This window comes from Phoca vitulina, unplaced genomic scaffold (genome assembly GCF_004348235.1).
Source record: "Phoca vitulina isolate PV1807 unplaced genomic scaffold, GSC_HSeal_1.0 scaffold2, whole genome shotgun sequence".
Classification (NCBI taxonomy): Eukaryota; Metazoa; Chordata; class Mammalia; order Carnivora; family Phocidae; genus Phoca; species Phoca vitulina.
The window spans coordinates 69,603,945-69,628,554 of NW_022589705.1; the positions used below are offsets into that span (position 1 = coordinate 69,603,945).

The 24,610-nt window shown below is 40.7% G+C and overlaps 1 protein-coding gene across 12 annotated transcripts in view; it reads left to right on the forward strand.

Annotated features, from left to right (window-relative positions):
- SCMH1 (Scm polycomb group protein homolog 1) overlaps positions 1-24,610 on the forward strand; it is a 178,387-nt gene that overhangs the window by 86,931 nt on the left and 66,846 nt on the right. For 9 of the 12 annotated variants that reach the window (XM_032431609.1, XM_032431592.1, XM_032431641.1 and 6 more), the window contains 2 exons: positions 5,248-5,336; positions 9,733-9,976. In XM_032431609.1, coding sequence (XP_032287500.1) covers positions 5,248-5,336; positions 9,733-9,976 — 333 coding nt within the window. The other 3 variants (XM_032431631.1, XM_032431667.1, XM_032431659.1) reach the window with 3 other exon arrangements.

A 24,610-nucleotide genomic window follows, 5' to 3' on the forward strand; every position in this document is an offset into this window, starting at 1 on the left:
ACAAATACAGAAACAAGGAAAGGGAAGTAAGTTGTCCAGGGTTGTACAGTGAGTTCGTGGCATATTTCTGCACATGAATTTGTAGATGTACATATATGTGAAGCTCCTCTGGGAGAAGAGAATGAGTTGGGAATCATCTTGACAGCCATAGAGTCTAATAACTTCACAAAGCTTGGAATTATTAGATGCGACAATGGCAGAGTAGGGAGTGGAGCCCACAACCACGTGGTTCCTGGGGTGAGTGCTGTTCTGTTACTCGCCACCAGAGGGCATGAACTTTGATTAAATCCTAGACCTGGCTGATCTGCATCTAAGTCCAGAGCTTCTTCAGGTCAAGGTTGGTTTAAACAGCTGGATCCTAACTTATTCAATAGTCCCATTGTCTTGGGAATATCTGGAAGCTCCTTATAACTGGTTCTTTATAAATTTTTTTTAAAAGAAATCCTAAGTAAGCATAGAACATTTGCAGCATGCCTGGGTTTAGAATTAAAGAGATCTGGCTTTGTCATATTAGCTCAGCCACTTACAAGTTTAGTTATGTGGCCACTGGTGAGTTGCTCTTCCTTGACTTTTAACCTTGAATTTCAATTGCCTCACCTGCCAGATCATTCATAAACTCTGCCACACCTGGTTTTTGTGGGTATTAAATGGAATAACATGATAAAGTATGCATCGATTCTTGGTACCTGTTTACTAAGTGGGGATTTTTCCTTTGTTCAATAAAAACTCTCATGGAGTTTATATTTTAGTTGGAAAAGACATACACACTACAAAGAAAAAAGAAAGAAAATCCAGACAATGATAAGGGCTAAGGACAAATAAAAGGGAGCAGGATTTAGGTAAGATGGTCTAGGAATGCCTCTCTGAGATGATATTTCAGCAAAGAACTAACAAAGATTTGAGAAAGGGAAGGGTGTTTGAGGCAGAAGGACACAGCTTGATGTGTTTGAGAAACAGAAAGATCAGTGAATGGGGGGCAGAGGAGTGACAGGAGATGAGTTATAAGAAGTAAGCAAGTTCCATACCATGTAAGCCTTGTTAACATACCTGAAGACCATAGATTTCTTTTGTGTTGTGGGATGTAAGCATAACAGTGATGTGATCTGATTTATATTTAAAAAAACACACACAGACACAAACATATCATTCTGGCTGTTATGTGGAGAATAGACAGTAGGGAGGCAAAAGTAGAGGCAGAGAGTGTAGCTAGAAGGCTGTTAGAATATTCTAGGCAGAATGTGACTGGGCCTTAGATCAGGGGTGGTCCTTGGTGGGTGAGAAATCTTGAATGGCGAGAGATGGTTTGAAGATCCACATGCTGTCAAGCCTTGCTGACTAATTGTATTTGAGGGGTGCTAGAAAGGAAGGAATCAGAGGTGACTTTTAGGCCTTTTGGTCTGAGTCACCTGGGTTTAAATAAATGGTACCATTCAGTGAGCTGAAATGACTGGAGAAAAGAGCAAGTTGGGGTGGGCAGCAAATCCAGAGTTCTGCTTGAAATGTACTCATTTTGAGACCTCTTAGCATCCAAGTAGACTTGCAGAACAAGGCAGTTGGAAATACGAGCATGAAACTCGGGGCAGAGGTTTGAGCTGGGGATATAAATCGGCTGTCCTATTTTCCAAGAGACTGGAGACCAAGAAGAAGAGAACGAGGGCCGAGCATGGAGGTGCTCCCATTTTCAGAGGTTAGGATTTCTGACCCACCTGTTCTTTTCCTCCCAAGCACCCTAGGCCATTGTTTAATTCGAGGAGATCCTCAGATTACTCTTTGTATTCTTCTTCTCTTCCCTCTTACACAAATTTATGACCCAAACTCCTTTTACCAGTAAAAACAGTATGGTAGGGCTGAGTGATGAAATATTTGAACACGTTAATGTGCTGACTGATCATGAAGGTTCTGGAGACAGAGGAATTGGGCTTAAATCCTGCCTCTGCTGTTTACTAGCGTAGTAACCTTGGATATTTTACTTCATTTCTCTGAGCTCAGCCTTTCCATCTGTAATGGCTAGCATTTATCTAACGCTTGTTATATACGAGGCTGCGTTTTAAGTCTTTCACATGTCTTAACCTATTTTAATCCTTAGAACAATCCATTGACGTAGTTACCATTTTTATCCCACTTTATTGTTAAAGAAACTAAAGCCAGAGAGAGTTTTTGTAATTTGCCATAAGGTACACATCAGGTAAGTGGCAGAGCTAGATTTGAATTGAGGCAGCCTGGTTCCTGAACCAGTGCTCCTTTTCTCGTATCTAATTCACAGAGTTGTAATAATGATTAAATGAGGTAACCTACTTAGAGTGTATATAGCACATAGAGCCTGGCACAGCATATGTGCGTAGTAAATGTTTGGAAGGCAGCATGGTATAGATAGTATAGTGAAAGAGAACCAGATGAAGAGTCCTAGGGCTCCAGCCTGATTCTACAAGAGCAACTTACGTGACCACAAATAAGTGTCTTAGCCTCTCTCGACTTCAGTTTTGTAATCTGCAACATAAAATCTTTGTACTATATGGTCTCTGAGGGCCCTTTCCATGTTAAAGTGCTATCTGTGACTGCCCAAGACAGATTATGGATACATTTGAATTTGGAGGGGGGTCCCACATCACCTTAGGGGTTGGGGAATAATGTCCCTCAGTAATTCCTTGGGTTGGTAACATTTCTGTGTTGCCCTGCTACTCTTGAAGGAACTTGCTAGGAGGTAGTGAAACAGAATAGCTAAGAACCATGAGGTCTGGCTTGAGACCATCATATATTGCAATATTGATCACTTACTACCCTGGACAAGGTATTTATCTCGAGTTTCCATTTCATCTTCTGCAAACAAGGGATAATAATAGTACATACCTCGTGGTGTTATTTCAGATATCCAGAAAGAAATTGCATGTGAAGAATTTAATACATAATAAGCAGTCAATACGAATTAGCTATTATAATATTATCATAAGTGTTCCTAGAGCTGAGAGGACTTTTTTTTTTTTTTTTTAGCTCTTCAAGTTCCAGGTGAGATAGAAGCTCCGGAGTAACCCATTCCTAAAAAAATGGAATTGGTAATTACATGGCAAGGCACTTGTTGGGAACTAAGGACATGAATCTGAGTGTTCTGATCCTGCAGTCATTCCTCCTACTCCTCCCTTTTATCAAGGTATAGCAAGCATTTCCCTAGAACAGTTGTGCCTTGCCTCGCCTTGCCTGGAGGTGTAGTGGACAATTCACGGCACATCTGCTCTAGGTCTGACTTGCATCAGCCCTTGCCTGACCTCAGGAGAGTTTTTTCCTCACACACAGACCAGGCCTGAATTTCTGAAGAAATTTAATTTTTTTTTTTACCCTGATCAAAGGAAAGTGGTAGTCAAGACTCCTTTGGCTGTGAGTACAAAAACAACTCAAACCAGGTTAAAGGAGGGGAAAGGAGGAAGCAGGAATTACTGACTCCGTATGACCAAGAAGTTAAGGCCTGCTGCTGAGTGTATTTGGATACAGGGTTTTAAACACTCTCATGGCTCCCCATCCCTTGCTCTACCTTGGCTTTATTCTCAGTTATGTTCTCCATATAGCAGTGCCAAACCTACAAACATCCTTCTAGGCATGATCTCAGGGAAAGAAAGACTGTCCTCCAACATGCCTATCATGTCAGAAAACAGTTGCCCCAACTTGGGACATACATACACACTCTTGGTGGGGGGAGTCTGATGCCTGCAAATGGCATCATATTCTGTTCCATGGCCAGGTTGGTACAGTCACACGATAGACACCCCCACTGAAGCACATAGAATTTTTCCAGAAGGAAAAAAGACGAGGCAAGCAAAAAAGTAAAACAGTAGCAGTTTTAGGTGAAGTAATAGGAACATCCACATCGCTGTCACCATCGTTGATATAAATGAGCTGTCCCAGGACCTCTCCTGACCTTGGGGAGCTCAGCTTAGCCTAGCCAGCTTTGAGACACAAAGTTTCCATCATGTGGGGTGGTAACTCTCTTATTTCCATTTTCTTCTCTCTTTTCATGTCCTCCCCCTTAATTATAGTTATTAATTAATACTTAACCCCCAAAGCTGATTCTTCCTTTCTCATTTTACCTGCACACTGATAGTTTAGCATAATCCACAGTGTGGACTGAAGGGTCCAATTGCCTGGGTTTCAATTCTTTCTCATTTGCTCACTTCGAAATCTTAAGTTTACTTTATACCTCTCTTCTCATCTATAAAATGGAGATAATATCTACCTCCCTGGGTTGTCTTGAGGAGTAGTAGATGGTCTGTGGAAAGCGATCGGCACAGTGTCACGTACACAGTAAAGTCCTCAGGAGTAATAGTTGTTGTTACTTCCAGCTCTGCAGCTTTGATGCCGCCTGTCTGTTGTTTTGTCAGGAATGGGAAGCTGAGGTTAATGGGGAGACTATTAAAAAGCATTAGTTTTGAGTATCTCAGGATAGTTGAAGCCAAATAGAAGGAAGCATTCGAAGTTCTATTTGGAAGACTGAACTACAATAACAATCTTATTTTTACAATTTATTAATTAAATGGTACAGTCTTACTGCTTTTACTTGCTGAACGACAATGGACAATCTCTCTAGGCTTCTTTTTACTCTTTTGGAAAATGTGTATTTTGGGAAGAGGATTATCCCTTCCATCTTCATCATTGTCTGATCCTTAATTGTTTAAGTAAAAATGAGTATCAGAAAGTGTTTTGTACTGTATGTGTGTGTGAGAGAGAGAGAGAGAAAGGAAGAGAAAGTGAGACAGAGAGAAATAGTGAGTTAGTTTATATTGAAATAAACCAAAAAGATTTACTTGTATATTGGATGTATCCATTGACATATTTGGTTTCTTCTTAAGAGATTATCCTATCCCCTTTCACACTCTACTGTCTAGATCATTTCTAAGTATTGGTTAATCCTACCTCACATCTATTTTGGACTTTTCAAGGAAAGCTTTTTAGACCTTATAATATATATTTTATAATACTTGTCATAGAGTCAGAAAAGTTGGTTGGGGACTTTGTCCCACTGCTTACTCTGCAACATTACATTGGGCACGTTACGTTCCCTCTCCCGTGCCTCATTTCCTCGGCTGTCTAATGAGGCATTTCTTCTATTTAACCTTTAAGTCCTTTCCTAACAGTCTGTGATTCTGTAACTATCACAGCATAGGTTGTGGCAGGAGTAGCTGGATTCCCAAGGGAAAACTTGATATCACCACTTCCTTTTGAAACATATTTTTTATCTGTTGCCCATTATGTTTGCTGCAGGATTTCGGCTGAATGCCTCCTCTTGGCCCATGTTCCTTTTGAAGACACTAAATGGAGCAGAGATGGCTCCCATCAGGATTTTCCACAAGGTATGGTGTCCTTCAGATATCACCACTTGCTTAAGGTCAAATGCTTACATTCTTTGATTTACTAAGCCCCTGATGTCTACTTTATATTTATGGCCTGACGATGCCTTCTCAGAAACTAGTTCAGAGGGAGGATTTTTAGTATCTTAGGAAGCAGCAACTGTCTCTGGAGGAAATTTCACTGTAAGTCAGGATTCCTGGGTTTTGGGTCCCAGCTCTGCCAATAATAAGCAGTGTCCTTTTGTCCTCATCTGTAAGTGGGATTCTGTCTCACAGGGTTGTCAAGAAGTTAAAATGTATTTATCAGAAAAACACATAAAATATAACATAAATCTAAAGGAGCTGTTCTCATCCTAGATCTTTGAATTCCCTAAGGTCCATATGCTAAACAAAGAGAAAGGAAGGAGACTATTTTTTGAATGTCTACAGTATGTTTAGAGTTGGTATACACCATCTCATTTAATATCCACAGTTAACTTTCTGAAGCAAGAATTACAATTTCCATTTAATAGTTAAGGAAACAAATACTTTTGAATAAAGACCTTGCCCAAGATCACATGGCTAGTAAGTCGTGGAGGAGGGATGTAAAACCTGTATCCATTCTTCCTTGTTTCTTAAGGCATGAAGCAATCAGTCTGCTGTCAGCTGAATTCTTTAATGGGGTAAAGGAGACTGAATTAGAGTTGCCTATGCTGCTAGTTAAGTCTAAACCCTAAGAGCACTATATGGTTCCCAGAATATAGTGTACTGGGCAACTTAAAAACCCTTTCACTACAGAATATATCAAAATGGTGGGCTGGTGGGGGAGGGAGACCAACAAATACTCTTTTACATGCTTTGCCAAGCTACCAGAAAGTTAGAAAACTCTCCAGAGGCCAGAATGAAGAAGGACATCCAGTGTTAAGTGTATATGGTGCACCTGTAAATGCCTTAAGGGGCGTTGCCAGTCTTACTTTCTAAGGATCTTGTCTTTTAACAGCCACAGTAGGATAGATGAGCACTTGGGCCCATGCAAGGCAGGGAAACGGGCCTGAGACTGCCACGTAGACAACCAGATCAGGTCCCTCAACTGGTTACTCCTTCTTGGAAAGACTGTTAACACTGGTAAGGAAAGTCTCTGGGTTCTAGGGAGGGGTGAAAATGGAGTCACTTTCTCCAATAAAGTGGTCTTCGCCCATGTAGGTCCATGGTTCAGATATAGTGCCTGTGTTGTCTGGGAACTTCAGGGCTATATGGAGATATTTCTGAGTGCCTGCAGAGGCAAACCCAGAGCCTCTCCAGATGGTTTGGTTGCTTTCAACCCAATGTCATAGACGTCCCAAAAGTGAAGCACCACTGAAGATGAGTGTTCATTTCAGAATTTCAGAGCCCTCAAAAACTCTCAAAACAAATCCAACATGCTGGGACATCGGTAGACCCAACAAACAGTAAGGCTATAACCCAATGGCTTTCAGATAATAGAAACACCAGATAGAGATTATAAATTAAGTATTTAAAAATGATTAAAGAACGAAAAGAAGGACTTTAAAAATTGAGAGAAGTACAAAACCCTATTTCTGAAAATATTGAAAAAAACAAATTGAACATCTAGAAATGAAACTTAATGATTAAAAGAACAAATTAATGAGTAGGTATATAAGAAACTAGGACTTAAAGAATTAACTGAAAGACAGGTATAAGGACTTTCCCCAGAACGCAGTGCAGAGAGATAAAGAACTGGAAAATATTAAAGAGAAGAGACAGGAGAGTAATATTAGAAGGTCCAATATATGCTGAATATGAACTTCAGAAAGATTAATTAGAAAGAATAGAGAATAAGGGTATTCAAGAAGATATTAGCAGAATTTTCCGGAGTTGTGTAATAAAGACAAATACATACCTTAAAACATCACGATATGATTGAAGTCCAAAGGAAAGATCTGAACAAGTAATCACACAGAACACCTTCCAAAGGATTACAGGTAGGCTGGCAGCACATTTCCAGACAGAAGCAGTACCAACCAAAAGATAATAGAACAGTATCTTCCAAGTACTGAGAAAAAATTGTTGTCTACCTACAATTTTATATCTAGCCATATTATTATTTCAGAATGAATGTAAAATCAAGACATTTCCAAACAAACTATACAAGTAGTTACTAACATAGACGCTGAAAAAACAACTGAAAATACATTTTCAGGAAGAAGGTAATTGAACCCACAAAGTAAGAATGAAGAAGTAATGGTGAGGAAAGATTGCTTAACATGTGGGTAAAGCTAATCAAGCAGTGCCTATAACCATATAAACTAAGTATAATAACAATGTGGAACTGAATTATCAAACACTTATTAACTCAGGAGTAGGTAAAATAGTCTAAGGTCCTTATATTGCTTGGGACTATACATAAAGATGAGTTTAGATTTAATTATGTCAACTATCCAGTTACAAATCTTAAGGGGATGATCCACTGAAAGACTATAAGTAGAATGGTTAACATCTGAATCAATGGAACAGTGGGAAGGGAAGAAAATTCAATTGATTGTAAAGGGGAAAAAGGAACCTGGAAAAATCAAGTTACATAGAAAGTAAGCAATATGATAACTGTAATAAATTTAAATATGTCAGTTATCACAAAAATGAGCTTAAACTTATCAGTTCAGACATACAATTAGATTGTTTTTAAATCTAACTACGTGCTGTTTACAAGAGACACTGCTGCAATATGACACTAAAATGTTGGAAGGAAAAGCAAAGATAACACTAGGCAAATCTTCATCAAAATAAAGCCAGTGCTAACCATACTGACATTAGGCAAGGAGACTTTGTTGCTGAAAGACATTCTAAAGAGGCCACTATCTAATGATAAAAGAGTACATGCTCCTGAAAAACATTGCCTCAAATATGAAAGCAGAATTTGACAGAATTTGGACAAATTGGAAAATCTACAATTGCTACGGGATATTTCAGTACATGTCTCTCAGTAATTGATAAATCAATCAGACAAGGAAATTGACATATGAATCAGCATAAGCTACTTAGTATTAAATCAGCTGATCAGTTTTAAAAAATCAGTTGCATTTCTATTTAATAGCAACAAGTGGCCTGAAAAATAAAATTTTAAAAGATAGCACTTAGGATAGCAATAAAATTATAATATGCCTAGAAAAATGTTAGTAAAAAGCATGAGATATTTATAGAGAAAATTTAAAAATTCATATTAAAGAAGGAATCTGCATTAAAGAATGCTTAATAAATGGAAAATACTATCATGTTCATGGATGAGAAGGCTAAATATCATTTATACAAAGGTTATTTCTTCCTAAATTAATCTATAAATTCCCTGGGATTCCAGTCAAAATCCAAATAAGGGTTTTCTGTGGACTTGAAAAGCTGATTCTATGAAACCAGCTTTCATATGAAAGATCATATGAAATTCATGTGAAAGATCAAGGAGAAAGAATAGCCAAAGCCATACTAAAAAATGACAAAGTAGGGGACTTTTTCTACCAGATATCCATTTAATAGGATGGTGTTACTGGTGCAGGATCAGAGTGTAAGACCAGGGAAAGAACAGACTGTACAACACTTTTTGGGAACTTTATCTTTGCAACTACATTGCAAATCCACACTGCTGGAGAGAGTGTGCAATGCTACAACCACTTAGGAGGGCAATTTGACAATATTAATAAAGCATAAGATGTATATACCTCTCCTATAACCCAGAAATTCTACTCTTGCATATGTACCCTAAAGTAACCCTCCCACGTGTGTGCAAAGGAACAGGTGCAAGAATGGTCATTAAAACTCTTGAAATAGTGAACAATTAGAAATGACCTTAAATGTCTGTCAAAAGAGAGTGAATACAATGAATCATGGATCACCACATCAAAAACTAATGATGTATGTATGGTGATTAACATAACATAATAAAATAAAATTTAAAAAAAGAATGAATAAGTAGTGATATACACATATAATGGAATACTGTTAGCACTTGAAATGGATTGGAGCTGGATTTACCAATGTAGGTAAATTTCAAGAACACAATGTTAACGACAAAAAAGTTGTAGAATATGTACAGTATAATACCATTTATATAAAATTTTAAAGTATTCAAATGGATATGAATATATATAGTAAAATATGAAAACGTGCATGAGGAATGGGCACAAAAGGGATTCAGCTTTATTACCTTTTATTTCTTAAAAAAAAGTCTGAATCAAAAATGGTAAAATGTTAGGACTTAAGAAGTAATACTTTGGTACCCTTTGAAATTCGTTTAAAACAAAGACTAACCTTCATTATAAATCTTACAGAGCAGCTGGTCACTTAGTCATCATCCAAATTTGGTAGCGGTCTTTTGGCCCACAGCATCCTCTGTCTTTGCATCTAGGTCTGCATATTTCTGTTTCTCATCTAGGAACCACCATCGCCTTCCCACAACTTCTTCAAAATGGGAATGAAGCTAGAAGCTGTGGACAGGAAGAACCCTCATTTCATTTGCCCAGCCACTATTGGGGAGGTGCGGGGCTCAGAGGTGCTTGTCACCTTTGACGGGTGGCGAGGGGCCTTTGACTACTGGTGCCGCTTCGACTCCCGGGACATCTTCCCTGTGGGCTGGTGCTCCTTGACCGGAGACAACCTACAGCCGCCTGGCACGAAAGGTAAAGGCTCATCTGTGAGCTCTTGAAATCAGGACCCAAGTTGGGAATGGGGATTGCCTGGATCTCCCACAGGCGGTGTCTCTTCGATAAACCTCACTAGTAGGCAACTGAGGTAAAAACCAAAGTCTACCTGAGAGTAATCAGAAACAATAAGAATTAAATGTCAAAGGAAGCTAGATGTGGAGTTTGGGATAAAGTAAAAGTTCCTCGCTCTAAATATCCTGGTTTATTCTCAGGCACCTAGCCTCTCCTCTCTGTCACTCTCGTTCCTGACCTGGTTCGGAGTTTGAGTAGTATCATCTTGGGGTGCACCTCTTGTGTCAGGACTCAGGGGCTTTGTATATGAGCTGGAGTAGCACCATGTCATCAGAACACTTGAGAAGCACTGTAGCACAACGGGAAAAGCATGAGCTCGGCATCAAGACAGACGTAGGTTTGAGTCCCAGCTCTGCCTTTTTTTACCAGCCACGTGGCTTTGGGCAGTTAGTTGTAAACCCCAAATTCCTCGTCCGTAAGCGAACACCTGCTTCATAAAGTTATTGTGAGGAATAAGTGACATGACATGGGTAAAATGCTTACATAAAATCTGGCAAATAGCCAGTGCTAAACAAATGTTTTTATTATATTGCTGCTATTATTATAGTTATTATATGCTATATTATATTTATTACAATTACTATATAATGTATATTATGCCACATTATTATTATTATGCTATCATAAAAATAACCACTCCCAGTGGAAGAGTATATATAAAATACTGAAGAGTACCACAGAGTAGTTGAACAGTAAATTTTATTTCTAATGATGATGATGTTGGACATCATCCAGGATAGACTTTGAGATAGCTGCACCTCATCCCTGATGTCTAAAAGTACTAGTTAATCTGAGGAGCTAGAAAGCCACCCTTTGTATTGTCTGTCAGTCTCTTTTCTAAACCTCTGTCAATTTCACTCGTTCAGGGCGCCCAATATTTATTGAGCACTTAATTGTGAGCTAAGCTGAGAATACAGCAGTTACAAAGATGAAAAACATTTCAGCCCTCCTGGAACTTTTGTTCTAGTGGGATGAGATGGTTGATAAGCACTGAAATCAAGAAATAAACGAGGTGATTTCCGATCGTCAGTTTCTCCTCAGGAATCAAGTATGATGAGGCAGTGGCAGTGGAGGAGTGATCGTGAAGGGAGTTTTTGTTTAATAGCTTTATTGAAGTGTAATTGAAGTGAAACAAATGGCACATATTTAAAGTATGCCATTTGAAAAGTTTCAACATATATGTACATCCATGAAGCCATAACCATAGTCGAGATAATGAGCATATCCATCATGCCCAAAAGTTTCCTTGTTCCTCTTGGTGGAGGGGGGAGATTGTTTAGATACAGTTTCTTTTCAGGAAAATTTGTCTGAAAGGGTGACAGTTGAATTGAATGACAAGAAAGAGAATTCCAAGCAGGGAGGGGACACACATACCGTGGTGCTGAGACATGAATGAACGAATGTGTTTCAGGGGCAGAGAGAAGCCTGCTCCTACTGGAATGCACTGTGCGAGGAGGAAAGTGGCAAAGCCCGGTAGGACCCCGAAAGCCAGAGTGAGAATTTGGATGTTATTCTAAACATACTGGGGAATCGTTAGAGGGCACTCTGTAGGGGAGTGACAAGATCTGGTTTACTTTTAAAAAGTCACTTGCACTTGTATCCAGAATTCAACTCAACAATGAAAAAGACAACCCAGTTAAAAAATGGGCAAAGAGTTTGAATAGACATTTCTCCAAAGAAGATACATAAAAGGCCAATAAGCACTGGAAAAGCTACTCTACATCATTAGCCATTAGGGAAATGCAAATCAAAGCCACAAGGAGATACCACTTCACACCCGTGGGTATGGTATCATCAAAAGGCAGTAACAAGTGTTGGCGAGAATGTGGAGGAATTGGAGCTCTCAGACATTGCTAGTGAGATGGTGAAATGGTGTAGCCACTTTGGAAACAGTTTGGAAGTTACTCAAAATGTTAAACATGGAGTTACCTGTGACCTAGCAATACCACTCATGGGTGTACACCTAAGAGAATAGAAAACCTTTCCGCAGAAAACTGTATCGTGAATGTTCATGGCAGCATTATTCATAGTAGCCAAGAAGTCCAAGTAGCCCACGTATCCACCATGTGACCAACAGACAAATAAAATGTGGTATCTCCATATGAAATACTGTTTGGCATTAAAAAGGAATGAAGTCCCGAAATAATGCTATACCACAGATGTACCTTGAAAAACCTTATTCTAAGAGAAAAAAAGCCAATAACAAAAGACCACACATGGCATGACTGCATTTGTATAGGATGTCCAGAAGAGGCAGAAACACAGAGACAAAAGTAAATTAGTGGTTGCCGGTGACTTGGGGGAGAGGGGAAATGGGAGGTGACTTTGATGAGTGCAGGGATGGTAAATATCTTCTAAAATTAGATAGGGATGGTGTCTGCCATTCTGTATATCTACTAAAAACACTGAATTGTATGCTTTAAGAGGGTGAATCTTATGGTATGTGAAGTATCTATCAATAAAGCTGTTGTTTAAAAAATCACTCGGGCTGCTTATGGAGAATGGGTGGCGCCGTGGAAACTGGACAAGGAAGAGCTGAGGGTTGCTGGGATGAAGTGGGCAGCACTGAGGTGGAGAGCCCTTGAGGTGGGGGCAGGGCGGCGGGGAGGCACACTTCTTGCCTCAGCAAAGTGCTCCTCCTCTCTGTGCTGCAAGAAACAAGTGCCTGAGGTTGCTGGGAGAACTCCATGGCTGTCCCTCCGCAAGCCTGTGAGGCAGTGTCTCTGGGGAAGCCGCAGGAAGAGACGTGCCTCGTGCGTCGGACGTAGTGGCGGAGTCGTTATTGTTTCCTGGAGGCAAACAGGATAACCCTCAGTGCTCCAGGCTGTGGTCAGTGAGTAGGTTGATTTTCTCACTTTCTTGCCTAGAGAATTGTGTTATTTTGATTGGTAAATCTCTTTGAGCCGTTAGGCCATCTTGAGAGCCAGAAGAGCTGGGAGTCTTCGTGGGTGGGCATTCCTTTCTGACTGTGCACCCCGCTGATGAGAAATACGGCTCACTCTGTGGTTGACGCTTCCAGAGGTGTTTGCTGACTGTTTTTTATCCTCTTCTGTGTGTCCGTGGATAGCTCCGATTGGTAACAGAAGGTGACCAGAAGGCCCAGGCTCAGAAGGTGAAGAGAGACCTTCTTCCAGTTGGCATTTCCAGAGTGGGTCGTTCGGTCATCATTCCAGCAGCCAGGGCTCCTCCGATGACCCCCTCGCCCTCCCCCACCCCATACCCTCAGTAGGTTCTGTAGTGTAGCCTTCAGTAACAGCAGAACTTGAGCCACCTCAGTGTCCTGGCTAGGGAGCAAGTGATCCAATGTGGAAAAAATGCGGTTACTCAATTCATTTCTCAAAACAAGATGTTCTGTCTGTGTAAGCCTGTTCTCTTTCTAATCATACTGTCTCCTCCTCCCTTCCTACCTTCTGGTCAGTAGTGGGCAAGTGTTAAAAAACTCAGAGTAACATGAGATAGTTTCTTGCTCGCAATGAGTAGGAAAAAATAACCAATTTTATTTAATGTTCTTTTACATGCATTATTTCATTTTATATTCCTGGTAACTTTGAACCAGCTATAATTATTCTCAGATACATTTTATTCATGAGAAAAGTGAAGTCCAGAGGATTAAGTGACTTAGTTCTCTTGATATCTGAGTCTAGAGGGAGAAGTCATGGAGCTCTTCCAGTAGGGCCAGCTGTTAGGGCCATTTAGAGCCATATTGCCTTCACACGTCTCCCCTGTACTCTCCCATTCTCCTTCAGGCTTTCTTCAAAGCTTCATTTGAGACCCTGGACTTTGGCTTCCGGATCCTGATAGGAAATAGGAAAGAAGCCGTGCTGTATATGATGAGAGCTTTGAAATGGGGTCTCGTTCCAACTGGGCCACAAACTTGTGTTATGTCTTTGAGCAAGTGATTCCTAATGTGAGAGGTTGAACTAGGTGACCCTTGAGGGCCCTCCCACCCTGTGATCCTGTCCGTTTCTGCTCTTGGGGATGGGTAACAAGTGACTCCTGTGACTATCTCTGGCTTGATTCCAGGTCCAGCTCACCTACCACCTTGCTCTGCCCCCCACCTGCCTAGGGCTCTGCCTCTCTCTGACTCCTGCATGCCAGCTGTTTCTCCTTAGCTAAGAAGTAGTATCCTTTTTAGAGCTTCTGAACTCCTGGGGCCCAGCCAGCTCTCATAAGCAGCAAATACCAAGCTTGCAAACTAATCCAGGGTACTTGGTTATAAAAGGCAGAAGCTTCTTTTTTTTTTTTTTGTAAACTCCTCGCTTTTTTTGTGTGTGACTTAACATAAAACTGCAACAGAAGCAAGCTTTACTTTTTAAATTTTAAAAAACAGGGGCACCTGGGGGGCTCAGCTGGTTAAGCATCTGCCTTCGGCTCAGGTCATGATCCCAGGGTCCTGGGATGGAGCCCCACATCGGGCTCCTTGCTCAGCAGGGAGCCTGTTTCTCCCTCTCCCACTGCTGCTCCCCCTGCTTGTGCTCTCTCTTGCTGTCTTTCTCTCCCTGTCAAATAAATAAATAAAATCTTTAAAAAAAATTTTTAAAAACAAAGAGTTCAGTCTACTTGGCATGACTATAATGCTTAATTAGGCTTTTCACCATCATAACCACCCACCTAACTCCCCCTCCCATTGATTTCAAGCTTGGCGAGCCCATTTTAGATTATAGCTTAGCTTCCTATGCAGTTTTACAATAGGAAGAGAACATGAGATACAAGCTATTTCATCTTTACATTTTTATTATAAATTAATATATTGCTATCTGGATTATACTTCAGTCTCTTGTGACTTCACAAAGTGTAAACTGGGTCTGGCTGTTCTCTATATTGCTGATACAAATATGGGAATCCAGGAGAGGTGCTGCCCTTAAGCACACCTGTTGGGGTGAAAGGTCAGCCAGGCCTCCTCTGTCCTTTCATTCCACCCTTTCTACCTGTGACATCATATAAAGAGAACACTTCAAAAGCTGACTCAGTGCTGTGGTTGAGGTACAGGAATTACTCTGGTCTAGAGAGTAAGAATTTGATGCTTAAAAACAAAACTTTCAGAATGTCTCTTCCAATTGTTTCTGTGAAGCATTTAAAAAGTATTTCCCGTACTTTATGGATGGCCTCTTCATCTTGTAAAACTACATAGGAAACTATACTATAGTCACTTTGGAACTCTGGGTCAGAACAATGGTTGGTTAAATTGTAATCCTAAACTATGCAGGGAAAAACTAGGGTAGAGGCAAGAATAACACAACCCAGGCTACACTGTAGGTCACAGCATGTAGGTCAGCTGATAGGCTGATTTTCTTCAGCCATCCATCCATTCGTTCAAGTTCTGTCAAGTCACAGCTGAATTCTAGTCACTGGCGTAATTGATGGAGCTTCTCCCTTTAGAGTTTAGTTTGGGGAGCATATAGACAAATAGAGAATTTTAGCTTTGAAGTAATAAAATACAGAAGGGACCATAATCTAGTTTGGAGGATGGAAGGTGAAGGTCAGAAGAGGCTTCCAAAGGAAGTGACATCTAAGCTGAAACCGTAAGAATGGGGAGATAGAGGAAAAATTCTAGCTAGCCGTGGAAACAGAGGAGTGGAGGCCCAAGATTTAAAAAAAAAAAAAATGTGTTGAGGACCTAAAAAAATGTTTAAACAAGTAGATTGCGGAGTGTAAAGAGAGGAATAGAAAGAGGAAAGGCTGGGCAAGTAACACAGGAAGTGCACAGCTCCCCTTTTAGATTGTTCTAAAGATCGGGGTCTTTGTCCTAAAAGCAATGAGAGCCATTGAATGGACTTTCATTAGTAGAGTCACAGGTCAGATTTGTGTTCTAGAAGAGCCATTCTGGTAGCAATGAGAGGACAGGTGGCTTCCAGAAGCTGGAGGCAGAGATGTCCGTTAATAAGCTGTTACAATATTCCAGTGAAAGAATTGAAGCAGTGACATTGTGGTGAAAAGGACAAAAAGATTGGGGGGCATATTCTTGAATAAAAAGCCAAAATATGAGTTCTTACAGTTCAACTCCTGTTGCAACTATTTTCTTTACATAACAAATAGTTACCCCTACAACACGTAAAATACTGCTAGTTTTTCAGTATAAGCATTAATGAGAGAGCTAAAATTCCTCTTTTTGTTTTGTCTAGGAAGTTAGGATTCATTACTGCCTGGAGTCCTTGTTATATGGACTAATTTATTAATTTCATCTTTATATCCCGCCCCAGCACTTGGCTCAATAATAATTTGTTGAGTGAAATAGATCATGCTATGTATTCTGATTCCATTTCTATTCAACATCTAAAGCCATTATTCACTTAATTACAAAAGTGAGAGTACTACTCTCATTTTAACAGCAGATTAAAATCTATTTAATGTTCTGTTTTTTTTAATTTGGGAAATCTTATGACCAAAAGTAAGAGTGGCAAGGGGCGCCTGGGTGGCTCAGTCAGTTAAGTGACCAGCTCTTGAGTTCAGCTCAGGTCATGATCTTGGGGTCATGGGATGGAGCCCCATGTCAGGCTCTGCGCTGGGCGTGGAGCCTTCTTAAGATTCTCCCTCTCCCTCTCTCCCTCCCCTGCCCCACTCGCTCACTCTCTCTCTCTTAAAAAAAAAAAAAAAGGTAAGAGTGGCAAAGGGCACTCATCTCCAGAAACATTTGTATGGCTCTACACCTGCCCTTCCACCCAACTTCTTTTGCTACTAAGCCACAGCAAACAGGAGAATGTCCTCTCTCTAGGAAACTTCTGGCAGTTGATACGTCCTACTAGTCAGGTGTGTTCACTAACCATGTCAGAAAAGTTGCAGGCACACGGATTAATAAACAAAACAAATTCTTTGGTACCTTTAATGAGGACAGCCTCTGGGCTCTTTGGCTGTTTTCCTTTTTACCCTCTCAGATATTCTGGTTCCAGGCCTTGCCTTTCTTTAATATACCATTTCCTACCCGCACGCACTTGCATGCATGCACACACAATCCCTGTCATTATTCCAGCTTTGGCCTTGTACTCGACTCACACCAAGCTCTGGCCTTTATTCATCCGTGTGTCCGGCAGTTATAGAGCAGCCTTTCAGTAATGCTGCACTCAGTGGAGGCTAGGGAGAAGTGCCCACTTCCCAGGTTGATCGAGTAATTGAAATGAGAGACTGGGCGTGCATGTGCCCGGCACTGAGTAGCACATGGCAGATGCCCACCGTGTGCTAGTTCTGTCTGCATTGAGATGCCTGGACGTCCCAAGAAAAGGGAGCTATGCACAGAAGCATTTAAATGCTCTATTTTGGTCAGAAAAAATACACATACTTAGGAGATGAGGTTTGTGCAGTGAACCAGTACTCCCGTAACTGGCTTTCTTGTGATTATATGCTTATGGTACACAAATAGAAATAGGAAAAGAGGGGAATGACATGAGTGACACTAGATCAGGAAGCAGGGATCGGGGTTCTCCCTCTGATTCTAATTATATCTGCCTAAGGGGCAGAAAAGTCCTGCCTCGTGCCCCTCCTCCAGCTTCCTGGAGCTGCTCCTTGGCTCTGCCCAGTTCCCTGGCCTTCACCAGCCACAGATGCCTGAGAATGGTAGCAAGTTTTTGGCACATGTAATGAAACAGCTGGTATCTCTCAGACTCCTGCAAATGGTTAGATGTGACTTAAGCACCTCACAGACTTGACCACACCTGCTGTTGTCTTCAGAGTTCTTAGACCCGTGTAGTTTTCTCTGGCAAGCTTTTATTACAGCACCACTGTGTGCCAATGTCAACGTGCAGAATCCCCTATTTTAAATAAGTGTATGTGGTTTTTAGGAAAGCCGTACTGGATACCAGTAATACAAACCCTCCATAATTACATTCTCTCCCTTAATTAAAGAGATGATTTTTTTTTTTTTGAGGACATATCACAGTTCTAATCTCAATAATGACTTACTAAGTAGGAAAGACATAAGCATTCGAGTATATCAGGAAGGTGGGGAAAACTTGGCAAACTCTTAAACAGACCAAAGAAAAAACAAGATTTTGAGGGTGCAACGGCAGGAAGGCAGGGGTTTGACGATAAGCTCTCGGGACTCATTGTCTCACGCTAAGGACAGCTGGAACGTGCTCATGTGATGGACGGTGTGGCTGAGGAGTGTGTGCTTCATCACAGTGTGCTCCATGCTGCCTCTCGGAGGGTCCTGGGTTTCACCAGACCCGTTCGCAGATCTTCTGAAAACACATAGCCCTCCACTTGCAGAAACTGCTCCCAAATCCTCTTACCTATTGCCCTACACAGCTAAGGTCCGTCACTCCTTTGAATGTCAGTAGTAGAAGGTTCTTAAATTTGGCTTGTGGTCCCATCATGCATGATTCTGTTATCCTCTCTTTTCCCCACTCTATAGATTTATCAGCCCAAAATGTCCCCAGGAAAACATGAAAAGTCTTTATAGTTGCAGAGGTCTTCTCTCCATGCTGTAGGAATTAGAGTCAGGAGAGAGAGAAGGAGCTAGATCTGGAGAACTGAAAGTGTTAACTGAGCTAGATCAGAGCAAGAGACAACCCATGCTTTATTAAGTGAACTTGAATTTAGAGGAGTGGAGTTTCAGCCTTGGCATCAACCCAGCTGGCAGCACACAGCTGAACCCAGCCAAGTTGAGCAAAGCTAATAAAGAACACATCCTCTAAGAAACTGTGCCAAGGCCAATGATACACTGCCATGAATGAAAACAAGATCCCAGTCCAGGAAACTGATAAACCAAATGGGTTTCCCCCTGTTCCTTTTTTCTTTTCCATTGTTCATGTTCTAGTCATGTAGACACAAACATACCCCACCACCACCACACACACACACACAAGCTGGACTTACTTATATTTTACAAATCAGCTTCCAATTCCATATAGTGCATTGTTGCTAGAGAGAGGAGAGATCTGATAATGAATTCTTTTGGGCAGCTAAGACTCCTAACTAAGGATCATTGGAGAAACCTAGAAATCAGCAATACCCTGATGCCCTTCTTTATTATAAGTAGGCATGTTTAGTTAATTATCCTCCATCCTTTATTTGGGGATACACTCTTGTGTTGTTTATTGGTTTCAGGGTAAAATACTGGAAAGAGCATGAACTTCAAAAACCAAAAGATCTAGGTTCAAATCCTAGCTTTAGCTGTGTGCGCTCTGGCAACTTCTGTGAGTTCAGTATCTGCATCTTTAAGATATCCAAGTATAATGGTTGTCTCAGGAAAAGGCACTCGTGGGATTGTTTGAGTTGCAAGCTCAAGTAGCCACTTTTCCGTGGAACATCATCATTAATTAAAAGAACAACTGACTTGGGTATTTGGCAGACTCTTTCTCCAAAATTAAGTGAGCTGGTCACTTCAAGGAAGACAACCTATAAGCATTTGCTATAAATGAGAAATTTAAACTTTCAAGTGAAAATCAGATTTGGAGGAAACTTCTGCCCACCAACATGAGCTTATCTTCCCAATATGTGAAGGCTTCAGAGTCACTCTTTGCCATGTTCTCTTCTATCTAGAAGTTGCTTTAGTTAAGATTCAGTTATTGGCCTTAATATTAAATATGAGGTGTCAGGGAAGTAAAAAGGCATAGAAGCCTAGGATCTCAGGGTTAGAGGGAGTTCAGAAGTCATCAAATTCAACTTCTACCTGATTCAGGAGGCTCCTTGAGAGCGTCCCCTGTAACTACATGGCTAACCCTTACTTCAGTTCTTCCAGAGACAGGGAGATTGTAACCTCCCAGAGGTGAACCTTTTCCATTTGTGATAGCTCTCATGACTACAAACATTCTTTTTGAATTTTGAACTGAAATCTGCTTTCCCCCAGTATCTATCTATTGGCTCTCATTTTGTTTCTTATTTCACCTGAAGCCTTTTTCAGATAGCTCTTGATACTCTTGTTCCTCCAGACCTTTTTTCTCCAGATATCTCTGAAATTGGATAGTTTCTGTGCCCCTCATCAGCTTGGACTTCCTCCTGGACCCATTTCAGCATACACTGTTGTGCCCAGAGCCAACCCCACACATCAGGGATGGTCTGACTAGTGCAGAATGGAGTGGCACTCTCACTTCCCTTAAAGGGGGACCATACTGTCCACCTTCTTGAAGATAAGGGATTGCGTTGTCTCTCTTTTTATATACTTAAAACGGCTATAGTTGATGCTTAATGTTACCCCTTATCTAGTCTCAGCACAAGTTGAAGCAAACTTCAGGACACAATGGCCATCTTGGAGAAGAGGATTTTCTGGTAGTTTGGGTTTTTTTCTTTGCCACTAAAGCGTAAGGATGGTAAATACAAGATTTGGAACATGCTTTTACAATTCTTTCTTATCACACTATCCAGGTTGTGATACACCTGAGTATTTTCCTCAGGAAAAGTTTTCATCAAATAAAAGGATTCCACTTCTTTCCTAAGGATAGCTTTTCTTCATTCAAACCAGCAGGGATCATATAGTACCAGCTGTGTAGAAACATGGAAGCCGCCCTGAGAGCTGAATTTGCCCATGTACGCATGGCCAATAGAGTGTGCTTTAAAGTGGTCTTATTTGTAACTTTCCATGGAAAAGAATGTAGATCACAAAAATGCTTAACTTTTTGTGTATTTGCTATTTTAATACTACCTTAAACTAACCACCTTTTATAATGTTGTTTGGAAGAATGTTTACTGAGCACCATTTTAGTAAGAAAGGAAATTAACCTTTACAATGCCCCATACAAGGTCCCCAATACAGCCAGCACTTTGATACATTATCTCAGTAAATCTCCCACCCTTGCAGGGTTTATATAGTAAAATAGTCCCCTCCTTATCCGCAAAGAATATGTTCCAAGACTCCCAGTGGATGCCTGAAACCTCAGGTGATACTGAACCCTATATATAATGCTTTTTCCTGTACATACATATCTGTAGTAAAGTTTAATTTATGAGTTAGACACAGTAAGAAAGTAATAGTCACTACTAATGAAATAGAACAGTTACAACACTATACTGTAATAAAAGCTCTGTGGATGTGGTGCCTCTCTCTAAGTATATTATTGTTCTGCGCTCACACTTCTTGTGATGAGGTGAGATGATAAAAGGCCTACATGATGAGATGAAGTGAGGGGAACAAGGTGGGCATTGTGATGTAGCGTTAGGTAGTTGACTTTCTGACAGTACATCAGGAGGATCATTTGCTTCCAGACTGCATGGGTGGCTCTTAAAGCAAATGGATAAAGGGGAACTACTCTATTTAACCTTGTTTACATATGAAGAAACTGAGCCTCAGGAAGTTTACCAGCAGGAATAAGAAGTGAAATTTGTTAAGTCCCTAGGTCATCTCAGACACAGTGCTTATCATATCCACGTCCTCAAGCTTTATCTCAGTTAAACTTCATAATAACCCATAGCTCAAAGGGGTTACATGATTTGCAAGGACCTGGACCTAGCTCCATGGGTTTCTAACTTCAAAATCCACGTTCTGTTTACTGTACCACACTTCTCTATGCCTCAAACAAGGTTTAGAGATACCCATTAGGTAAATAAGTCTGAGATAATTGTGAATAAGATTGAGTTAATGAATGTTAAAGTATTTGAGAATTGTGAAGTGTGATTCTCATGTGAGAGGTTTCCATCAGTGATTTTGGAAATGCATGGTGAAATCAACCAGAAACTCCAGGGCCCTTTTTCACCCCTGGCAGCTGGGGTGGGGATGAGTTTGAAATGTGTGTGGGGACAGAATGAGAGGGATCAAGAGTGGGAGATAGATCCTTCAAAGCACCAACAGCTAGTTACTGTACATCTGGATAAGAGAAGTCCGTTTTCCAGGCCAGTCACGACCAGCTGTTCAGCCATAGAAAACGAAATATAGTAGCTCTCACAGGGGAAGTCATTCATAATTGAGTAGAGCCACCTGTAGATATTATATAGTTGTGCAGTCAACTATGCCAATTGAGATACTCTGAGGAAATTTAACGTTCATGGAAGTAAAAGGAAGGAGAAAGCCATCTAGGGACACTGGGTAGGATCCCCCAAGGATATTTTGAGTACATGCAAGTTTCTCTGTTTCTTTTTCCTACTCTTGCTATAGCTGTCACTAGCCTGTTTCTGCTTTATACCACCTGGAAGCCTGTTTGGATAGGGGCTGACAACGCCTGTTTAGTTACTTGTACTTTTCAGTGACAGTGTATCACCACACTTATCTTCTTTTTGCTTTCATTTGTTTATGCGTGTCTTTGTTTTCAGAATTATGTTAACATATCTCAAATAAAATAATATTCTCGATTAACTTAGCAGGCGCTAACCCCCAGCCCCATCGAAATATTTTAAAAGTGTTAATTTTATTTTCCACATTAACATTGAGGAGTAATTGGATTTTCTTTCTTTTTTTTTTTTTTTTTAAAGATTTTATTTATTTATTTGACACAGAGAGAGAGAGAGATCACAAGCGGGGGGGTGGGGCAGAGGGAGAGGGAGAAGCAGGCTCCTGGCCAAGCAGGGAGCCCGATGCAGGGCTTGATCCCAGGACCCCGGGACCATGACCTGAGCCAAAGGCAGACGCTTAACCAACTGAGCAACCCAGGTGCCCCGGATTTTCTTTATCTTATCTTTCCCAGTAATGCCTGTTGACCTGTACCTGGCTTTTAGTGTAATACGTGATGCTAAAAATTGAAAATGCAGTAATTCAAAAATATTTGAGTTCCTACTGTGTTTTGGCCAGTATGCTAGGTATAACAAGGAATATAATTTCATTAGGGGAGATCAGATATAGATAAATAGAATATGAAGTAGAAACAATTGTTGCTGATTTGACTTATCTTCTGCATTCAGTTTCTTTTTTCTCTTTTTCTTTTTTTTTTAAAGATTTTATTTGTCAGAGAGAGCGAGCACAAGCAGGGAGGAGGGGCAGAGGGAGAAGCAGGCTCCCTGCTGAGCAGGGAGCCCTATGCAGGACTCGATCCCAGGACCCTGAGATCATGACCTGAGCTGAAGGCAGACGCTTAACCCACTGAGCCACCCAGGCGCCCCTGCATTCAGTTTAGATTTGAGTATTTTTTAGAACCGTAGAATCCCCTCAGACTTTCAAAATGGAAGGGCCTTTTTAGAGATGTACTTGGTGTGTGACTTTGTTTTTTGTTTTTTTTTTTTTTAAAGATTTTTTTATTTATTTATTTGAGAGAGAGAGAATGAGAGAGAGCACATGAGAGAGGGGAGGGTCAGAGGGAGAAGCAGACTCCCTGCCGAGCAAGGAGCCCGATGTGGGACTCGATCCAGGGACTCCAGGATCATGACCTGAGCCGAAGGCAGTCGCTTAACCAGCTGAGCCACCCAGGCGCCCCTGGTGTGTGACTTTGAACAAGTTATTTGACATCTCTTAGACTGAGTTTCCTCATCTCTAAATTGGAGGTGTAATAGTTCCTACTTACAGAGTTGTAAGGTGTTAGATGAGTTCATATATTAGAACAATGACTGGCACGTACTAAGCTCTCCAAAAAATGTGAGTTATTAGTCATTCTAGTCTGATGCTGTTATTTTATAAACAAGGACATTGAGGCCTAGTAAGAGTAAGTCACTTCATTGGATTTTATTTGGGTTAGCTACTAGATGATATGTGTTTTCCCTATGATGATAAATAAGGTGAGTCTTTCATGGGTCATATTAAAAATGTTCAATTTATATGTCTTACATAAATGCTTGTAAGTTACATGTTACATAAGCACTTGTAAAATAGTTGTCAAAAATAGAACGAAATATTTAAGAGTTACCCAGAAATAAATGAAGTTCAAAATAATATCATTCAGATTGAATCAGTGAAAAGAGGGAAGTTGGGGAGGACCTCTTGGGATTTGTGTCGTTTGCTGAAAGACACCTAGAATTGACAGCCACCTGAAGAAGCGCTTGGGAGGCACATTTGAGGGGAACTCACATGTACAAGGCACAAGCTAAGAAGGGCATATGTCAGAAAACTAAAATCAGATGAGGTAAGATAATAAGCAGGGCCTGTTCAAAGGGACTTGACCCAGAAAGTAAGAGACCATTGAAGGATTTTAATCAAAGGAGTGACGTGATCATATTTGTACTGTAGGCGGCTCTCTATGACCTGTCATGTAAGGGGTAGAGATAATGGTGGATGCAAGTGAGTTAGAAGCAGGGAAACCAGCGAGTTGGCCATTTCAGTGATTAAGGCAAGAGATGATGAGAATCTGATTTAAGGTAGTGGCAGGTGGGATTGGAGTGAAAGAAATGAATTTGAAACATTCAGGGGACAATTTCTCTGGGAAAAGCCATGCTCTTCTTGAGCCAAATTCCTTTACTCTCTCAGTGCTACAGAATCTTAGAACTGGAAGCAGTCTAAGATAAGATGCGGGGAAATCATGGACTTGATGTCAAACTAAGTAAATAGAATAAATGCTAAGTTAGACCATGTTATCAGCAGAATATGCCAGATCTAAGCGTAGGCGGATAGAAAAACTAGAAAACTAAATCTGAAATCAGTCAACAGTTGCAAATCAAGAAGACCAGTTGTTCAGATGAATTTGTGATGAAAGATACAGTTTCTCCTAACCTTAAAGGCACAGCACTCTGAGCCAGTTCCTGACAGGCTAACTT